Genomic DNA, 9,328 nt, shown 5'->3' with positions numbered 1-9,328 from the left:
CACACACACACACACACACACACACACACACACACACACACACACACCCTGTTCAGTTCCTTCTCATCCCCATAAGGCAGGAACCCTGCCATGCAGAGCATCCTGACTCTAGCACAGGGTGAAAAGATGACTCCAGGAGACGCTGCCTCATCGCATCAGCTGAGCCCGATGGACTAGCCAAGAAAGAAATGGAAGATGAGGAGGGGGGCCCTGGGAGCAGGGGAACGTAGCATGTGGTCTGACGCAGCAAACTGGCTTGGGGAGAGAGAAGCGAGGCTCTCAGGACTGTTTGTCCTACTCCGTTGCAAAAACATTGTCTTCCCTTTCATGGGCTCTTGAGACTGGCTTCATAGCGGGAGGTGTGGGCTTCCAAGGCCAGAAACCTAGGTCAGGAGGCACAGGTGGTCCAGCGGGACCCAGTTCTTCACACAAGCTTCCTTTCAGCTGCAGGAAGGCTTAGGAAGCCGAATGGAGTTACGGCGTGGGGAGAGTGACTCTGACATATTTTTTTCAGACAAGGTTCACTTTGAGAACTCTAAAGACAAGAGAATGGCACCTAGCTCTGACACCCTCACCAATCCAAGTGTTGTGACCAAAGTCAGAAAAAATTGCCAGAAAGCCTTGCCCAAAACCGTCTAACAAGAAGGTAGCTGACCCCAGCTCTGAGCAGCTTCCTGAGACAAGGTCACGGGACACTCTGAGCTCATTCACGCATCATTTGCCTGATAGTTCTGTAGGAAAGTCCTTCTGAGGGCTTGTTCCAGTCTCCATTCAGAGAGGGATGACCAGGTTGGTTCTGCTATCAAAACAAAACAAAACAAAACTGAGTCTTAGGGAGTTCCTGGTAGGAGTCCCACACACCACACTGGCAGCCTGTGCAAAGCCTCTATCTGATTCTACTCATGAAGAGGGTCTATCGCCTCCCAACATGGAAGATCAAAGTTTCCCATCCCTATTACAATGCTTCCCAAGTGAAGCCCCCAAACCAATAGGCCTCTTTATCTCTCCATCCCTCCCCCTACTGGCTTAGAATGATTTGGGGGCGGGGGGGGGGCTGGTGATGTTTTCCTTGACAACCACGTAGTTCAAGGAAACAAGACGGGGATTTTCCAGACAGCTAAGCAGAGATCAGGTTTTGAAAGGTGGGAGCAACCACAGTCACATGGGCTGTGGAATGAACCCAGATCACTTGACCCTCTTCCATCACCAGTTGACCTGGAGCAGACCTCCTCAGCCTCCAGTTCCTACCGGAAAGTGAGTAAGAACACAGATTTCAAGTTCTCTCCCGACTCTAGCATCCAATTCTGCTTCCCTTGTGAATAATGCTTAGTGTATTAGATATGGTAGGTAGCACATGCCTAGGATATCCGAGTTCAGGGGCTAATGCAGGAAGAGCTTGAATTCAACGTATCTGTGGCTTCATAGCAGACACACACACACACACACACACACACACACACACACACACACATGAGCATATACACATAGGCACATACACACACGCGTGCACACACACACACAAGCTCACACACACAGGCTCTATTTTCCTGTGTAGAATTCACATAGGTAACAACCCAGGGAACAATGTTTTGTTTTGTTTTTAACACTGCGGTTATTGTTATACTCTGTTATTTGTTTGCCTTTTTGAGACAGTCTCCTTGCATATCTCAGACTGGCTTTGAACTCACTATGGAGCCAAGGCTGATCTCCAACTGGTGGCAATCCTTCTGCCTCAGTGTCCTGAGTGCTAAAATTACAAGCACTGTACCACTGTGCCCAACTTGGGGAGCCATGGGTCCAGAGATATAAATTATAGGTTCAGGTATCATAGACAACAATGTTCTAGGCTTGTGGTTCTCAAAGTGGCCAGTGATATCAGCACTGTCCTAGAGTGCCACAGAAATGCAAAACTGCCACCATCAATTGATGACCTCTTAGGTTGAACTTCATTTTAGCAAGATCCTCACAGGATCTTGTGTCTACTCAAGCCAGCCTCAGAAATGCTAGTACAGTCCCGGTTTCCTTCAGGTCAGAGGTTTTGTTAGTCTTTGTATCCCGGGGGGGGGGGGGGATGCTGTTCCTGACATACAGCAGATGCTCAATGAGTAGAACAGGAAACAGCAGGTGCTAAGCAAATGCTCAGAGCAGGAAAGAAGGGCAGAACCCATCTTATTTCATTTTTATCGTTGTTTTGAGACAGTGTCACACATATCCCAGCTGGCCTTGAACTTACTATATAGGGTCAAGGGTGACCATGAACTTCTGATCCTCCTGCCTCTACCTTCTGGCTACTGAGATTACAGGCACGAACCACCACACTTCGTTTATGTGATGCTGGAGACTGAACAAAAGACAGACCTACACGTTGGGCAAGCAACCTACTAACTAAGCTCATGCTAGGCAAGCACCCTACTAACTAAGCTCATGCTAGGCAAGCACCCTACTAACTAAGCTCATGCTAGGCAAGCACCCTACTGATGGAACTATGTGCTGGGCCAGCTCTCTAGAGACTGAGCTACAGCCCCATTCAACTTCATACCAACACGACTTTAATGTTTATTTTTCAGTGCTATATGGCAAACTCACATTGCTAAGCAAGCACGCTAACCCTGAGCTACATCTCCAATCCCTCTTTTTTTTCTTCTTCTTCTTTTTTATGAAACAGTAACAGTTCATCATGGGAGGGAAGGATTACGAATCACATGTAAACTCCCTCTTAAACTCAGAGGACTCACCACTAATCTCCTGTAGTTGTGATACCACATTCAAGATTTTTCTGCAAAGACATGGGCTTGCTTTTATGTAATAGAGCCATACTTTGCACAAAGCACGTGCATATGCTTCGCATATTATTTTATAGTTTCTCTCAATCACTGAAAAGCTATTTGATGTAAATATTTCCAAGTCAATCAACGTCCATCCACTTACTGTTTCTTTGCTGGTCTCTCCAAATGGATAGAACTCCTTTAAACACTCCCCTCGCTGAGTACTTGAACTGTGTCCAGCTAAGTCTCTGACCCACTGCAATGAGCATCGTGTACAAGCACTGTGCCCTTGGCTAATGAGTTCCCTGAAACAGCTGCTTCCAAGAGGAGGCTGTGCATCAAGAGGCATACGGAACTTTTCAAACCTTTGCTCCATGCACCAGACCATCTTCAGAGTGGCTGGTAAGGTCCTTCCTTGTTGGAAACATTTCCAGAGCAGATGGGAGATGAGTTTTAGGCTCAAGTATGTTTACACGGAGCCAGAAATGGCCGCAGGAAGCCATTGGGTGTGTGGAGACAGCAACTTTGAATACAGAGGCAAACCCGGCACCTTCTCATCAATAGTGTGACCGATGACAGAGGATTTCTTTGGGATCCTCTTTTCGTCTGTAAGTGAAGCCATTGCTGTTACCCTCTGTTACAAGGTAAAGCGATGGTATCTATAATAGCCTTGCAAAGGCTCGGGCGTGGGTGGCAAACACCATTAACCCTAGCACTCCAGAGACACGGGCAGGAGGACCTCTGTGAATTCCAGGCCAGCCTGATCTACAAAGTAAGTTGTAGGCCAGCCAAAGCCACATATTGAGACCCAGCCAAACAAAACAGCCGCAATACCAAATCCCAACCTTAAGGAACTGTGTGCCAAATATTTCTTGACTAGATCATATGAACTAATGGTTGAACGGAAGGGGTCAAGGTGTCGGGGGGGGGGGGGGGGGGAGAAGTGAAGGGCAGAGAAAGAGGACACACAGCCAAATGAATTAAGGCAAAGCATATGGACTGGAAGGTTTATGGACTGGTTTGTCAGGACAAAGCCTGGTGCTTTGAGGGAAGAATAGAGAGAAAGGACAGAAAGAGATGAGCCACAATGAATACACATGCTCACTCGTGTCCTGAAAGCCAGAGCAAGGCAGCTTGTCCCCAAGACAAAACCCCATACACAGCCAGCACTCAGCTTCCCACGTGGGATCTAATCACACTGAATGAGGTTCTCTGATACCTTGATGGGTCTGCCACAATCCGAAGAAGGGACCCACGCTGCCTGCCAGCTCACACTTCTGAGCCCATGGGCCGTTGTCTCCTGGAAACCAGAAAAAGAAACAGGATCTGGTCAGTGGGTCTCTGACCTCTTCTGACCCCCTTGCTGGTCATTACTCTGTACATAGCAGGCCTCAGACAGAAAGACAACCATGATTCTCTATATGTAAAGTGTTCGTTGACAACATGAATGTCAGTGCATGGCGGAGCCACAGACTTCCTTTGCTTCCCAAAGTGCTGGGCTTTCAGATCCCTACTCAGCTAAAACTCTGTCAGTGAGCCCATCTCTACTAGGCTCCCAGAGGGGGTGGGCCTTGCCTTGACCCAGTGAGCTCCACCCCTAACCTCTCCCCTCACATCCCACTTACCTAATGTTAGCAGTCCACTATGTCATTAGCCTCAGCCCAGCAACTGACACTAAGCGTCCTTAATACACCTAGATCCAAATCCAACATCTTTCAAACTCGCAGTATCCGTGGAATAGATTCAACTCTCCCAGCAGCATATATTCAAAATGAGGTTTCAACTTAATCCAAAGTAGCTGCCGCTCTGCTACATAAAAACCTGAGGCACGGGGCTGGTGAGAAGGCTCAGCGGGTAAGAGCACTGACTGCTCTTCCAAAGGTCCTGAGTTCAAATCCCAGCAACCATATGGTGGCTCACAACCATCCGTAACAAGATCTGGTGCCCTCTTCTGGAGTGTCTGAAGTCAGCTGCAGTGTACTTACATATAATAAATAAATAAATCTTTAAAAAAAAAAAAAAAGAAAGAAAAGAAACCTGAGGCACAAAATATCTATGGAATATCCCTCAACACGCACACACACACACACACACACACACACACATACCCCTTTGGATTCTTCTGAGACAGACAGACAGACAGACAGACAGATAGACAGACAGACACACACACACACACACACACACACACACACACATACCCCTTTGGATTCTTCTGAGACAGTGTCTTGCTGTATATAGCCCAAAATAGCCTCAAGTTTACTATACTGCCCATTGTGGCCTTGAACTGGAAATCAGGCCTTAGACTCTGAAGCGCTAGAATTCTAAAAAGTATTGTGCACTATCATATCTAGCTAAATGTGAACCCTTTAAAGGGATAGTTAATTCAGCTCTTCTGGGGCCACCTGACTACATATAAGACCAGTAGCAACCACAATCATTGGGACCAGAGAGGAAATAGAAAAGGACTACACAAGTTCACAATGGCAAAGCCACTCTTTAACCAGAAGAGTGAATAGTCAGAGGATCCTAGTCAACAGCTGTGGGACCAGCCAAGTATGTGCTCTGTCAGCACCAACCTTTCTTGTGACCAGGTCTTGCAGAACCCGACAGACAACGTGCTCAGAGGTCAGGCAAATGAATATCATCAGGGCCTCAAGTTCACAGCAAGTCCCTTCCCTGTTAAAAACGTCACATGACAGACACTGCTCTCCATAGACCCTTGTATGGCTATATTTCAGATACCAGCCTGAGCAGCTGGACATTTCTACCTTACCTGTAAACCAGAGGAGTGTGTTTTCTCTTGCCACGTGGTCAACTTTGTCCTTGATCTGCCCTACCAGACTGTCCATCTCCCGGAGACTTGCACGGTACAGGCTTTGCCTCTGTGGGTGTGCCAATGGTGGAGTTACAGACAAAGGCACATGCATGTGGGCCAGGCCCACGTAGAGCAGGAAGGGTCTTCCACTGGTGCTGGAATAAATGGGAAAACTCAGAGCCTCTGTAAGAGGCTGGTCTTGTCCAGCATCTCAGCAGTCCTTCCCGACCTCAGAGAAACTCTACCACCACCCTACCACAGGACCAACCCGTGGGCTCATGGATAATTCATTTGTCTAATTATAAGAAAATGTGTAAACCAACTGGTTAGCTGATTAGAAAAGTAATGCACTGTAATGATGGCTAGTATTCTGTAATAGTAAGAGGTATTATACAGGATTGATGTCCAGGTCCATCCTCAGGGTAACCCCAGTTTCTCCTTTCAGGCAATGAACCGTAAATTTAGAGGGATTTAAGGACTTCCTTTAGGTTATGCCACTAGTAATAAACAGCCTGGATTTAAACTCAAAGTCTGCCTAGAGCAAAGCCTGTGCTCTGTGCTGCACTTCAGAGTCCAAGGATCTGGAGCACCATGTGAATTCCAGGAGATATAGCCACAAGGAATCCCAAGATGCATATGGGTGTTGGGATGGCTCTGATGCTAAGGTCCTGCTCTCCAGTTGGTTCTTGGTCTATCAGTAAGGATGTCATGAGCCCAATTGCTGAGCAGAAGGAATAGGTGGGACTTCTGGGTCCCCCCAGAGGCAAGCAGGAGACACAAGGGGGGGGTAGCCTGCCCTGCTTCAGAGAGAAAAAAGCCAACCGGCCATGTGAGATCTCGGGTGGAGTGACCACAGGCCACTTCTACAGGGGGGAAGTTGGGGATGCTGAGCTGGGATTGAGGGTAGCTGAGCAACTGAAATTGAGTACAGATTTAGGGGGCTGAGCTGGGAGTTCTGGGAATGGCATGCTAGAGAGAGAAACAGGTCTTATCCTTACCTGGTAAGAACACTAATCCAATCACAGGGGCTCCATCCTCCTGACCCCACCAAGACCTAAAGGTTCCCACATCCTAGTAATATCCCACTTGGAGAAGGTGTGTTCAACACACCATCCCCTTAGGCTACATACACACATGGTGTCTACGAATGCTACTGAACATAAACTCACTTAAAACATAAGATTTGTATGCGTGTGTGCATGTGTGTGTCTGCGTGTCTGCTATGAAGCCCCAGCTACCTTGAATTCAAGCTCCTCCTGCATTCGACCCATGAATGGAATGATGAGGTCACAGGCGTGTGCTACCATATCCCCCTCCTCTGCTGTCTTTCATAAACTTGATTGTGTACTTTGTAAATGACAGCTTATATCATAAAGTTAAATATGTCTTGTGTGACTAAGGGCATGGGTGTCAACTTGCGAAGTATAAGAGACATAGAAATACAGGAATAACATCCTGGGTATTGACCACACACCAGATTTCCTAGAAGACTCTGGTTTTGAACACACCAAGTCAACATCTATTCTTCTGCCTAACTGACCGACCCTTACATGGCCAACTCTCTGTGCTCTCTTCCCAGTAAGCAACATAGGACTGGTTGGTTCCATGCTTCCAGAGAGCCCATGCCACTTTGTCTGATGCCTAAAAAACCACACATGTTCTGGTAGATTTGACAAGTAGGTCCAAGTAGAAGGCAGATCATTGTCTTAGTTACAATAACTGTTGCTGTGATGAAACACCAGGACCAAAAGCAAAGTGGGGAGGAAAGGACTTATTTGGCTTACACTTCCACATCACTGTTCATCACTGGAGGAGGTCAGGACAGGAACTCAAGCAGGGCAGAACCTGGAGGCAGGAGCTGATGCAGAGGCCATGAAAAGGTGCTGCTTACTGGCTTACTCAGCCTGATTTCTTATAGAACCCAAGACCACCAGTCCAGGGATGACTCCACCCACAATGGGCTGGGTTCTCCCCTATCAACCACTAATTAAGAAAATACCCGGCAAGGCTTGCCTTCAGCCAAGTCTTATGGAGGAATTTTCTTTATTGAAGTTTCCTCTTCTGGGATGACTTTAGCTGGTATCAAGTTGACATAAAACTAGCCAGCACGGATGTGGGCAGGTCCAGGGGACTTTTCTGCTTGCTACAGTGAAGAAAGTCACGGATGGATTGGCAGGTCAAATCTTAAAGAAGCCTGCATGCCCTATGACTGCCTTCTGTAAAGTTTAAAAGCCAATGACTCATTACTTTAGTTAGGGAAATGGCTAATTCTTCACTCCTTTTCTTTTTAATTTGATACTAAGAGAATATCAGTTGGTTTGTCTTTCAATGCATTCCTTAACTGACGGATGCCCAGGCTCCAACACCCCTGTAGAGCAAGCATTACACAGTCCCCAGCCCCAGCCAGCTGTCACTCCTCCTGCTTAGAAGGCTGAGACTCTAAAACAACAGGAAACTGCCCTCGCCAACTATGAAGCATCTGCTCATCGCAGGGCAAAGGGAACTAGAACCATCCCCAAGCTGTAGGGAGCTGGGAGACGCTCAACCTTCCAGATCAGAAAAGCTTGGCTCCGTCTCTGTCAGCAGTCTGAGAAAAACTACTGGCAGTGTTCATCGGATATCTGGAGGATTGTTCAGGTGCCACCTCTAAGATCCCGGGATGTTGCTCTGAGATCTGAAGTAGCGGGGTATATTCTGAAGCGCACACACAGACAACTAAGTCTACCTCACCTGACACATCTGCTCTCCTTGATGGTGTCTCTAGAAAAGTCCAACATGGCTGAGCAAGGGCTGTAGGATCTCCTGCACAGTCAGGAGTTGGTCTGTTCAGCTATCCTGAGATGACGCCATTTTAACCCTCCATCCCTTACTTAAGTTACGGCTATGAACCGAAGAGAAGTGTTCCACTGTCCTTGAGGAGTTGGAGACCTTGGAAGATGGAAGCAATCGCACTTCTACCCGCAATTTGCCAGGCCAGGAAAAGGACGTACAGCAGCAGCCCTCACACACGGTGGGGTGGATTCTGTTGTCACCTGCAGTGTTTGCTGTCTTGGACATTAATTTAGTTGATGCAGAGGTGCCATGGTGTGTGGAGGTCAAAGAACAACTTTTAGGAGTTGGTTTTCTCCTTCCACTCACACAACCCCGGGGATTCAACTCATGCTATGGGGCTTAGCAGCAAGTGCCTTTATCTACTGAGCCACCTGGAGCCCTGTTTTATTATTATTATTATTATTATTATTATTATTATTATTATTATTATTATTATTTTAATGATTTATTTACTTTTATTTCATGTGAATTGGTGCTCTACCTCATGTATATCTGCATGAGGGTGGCAGATCCTCTGGAGTTACAGACAGTTGTAGGTGCTGGGATTGAACCCTGGTCCTCTGGAAGAGCTGCCAATACTCGTAACCGCTAAGACATCTCTCCAGCCCTCTCCTGATTTTTTTTTTTTAATTAGTAGTCTCTAACATTCTAAGATAGTTTCCTGTCTCCCCTCGCCCCCAAACTGGAAAGATCTGATAGCTCAGGCTTGCCTTCCTGGCTCACCCATCATCAATGGTGGCACTAGGTAATGACTGCTCACTACAGATAGGGCCTGCTTTCTACTTTTTAAAATGTTTTCTTTAGGCCTGGTGTGGTGACGCATGCCTTTAATCCCAGCACTTGGGAGGCAGAGGCAGGTGGATTTCTGAGTTTGAGGCCAGCCTGGTCTACAGAGTGAGTTCCAGGACAGCCA

General features: G+C 47.1%; 1 protein-coding gene across 5 annotated transcripts in view; it reads right to left on the bottom strand.

The window, feature by feature from the left end:
* Arsg (arylsulfatase G) overlaps positions 1-9,328 on the bottom strand; it is a 126,758-nt gene that overhangs the window by 31,915 nt on the left and 85,515 nt on the right. For all 5 annotated transcript variants that reach the window (XM_029546042.1, XM_029546043.1, XM_029546045.1 and 2 more), the window contains 2 exons: positions 5,542-5,738; positions 3,985-4,065 (listed from right to left, as the gene is read on the bottom strand). In XM_029546042.1, the coding sequence (XP_029401902.1) occupies positions 3,985-4,065; positions 5,542-5,738 (278 nt within the window). The remainder of the gene's footprint in view (positions 1-3,984; positions 4,066-5,541; positions 5,739-9,328) is intronic.

This window comes from Mus pahari, chromosome 14 (assembly GCF_900095145.1).
Source record: "Mus pahari chromosome 14, PAHARI_EIJ_v1.1, whole genome shotgun sequence".
Classification (NCBI taxonomy): domain Eukaryota; kingdom Metazoa; phylum Chordata; class Mammalia; order Rodentia; family Muridae; genus Mus; species Mus pahari.
This window is presented reverse-complemented; position numbering and strand designations above follow the sequence as displayed.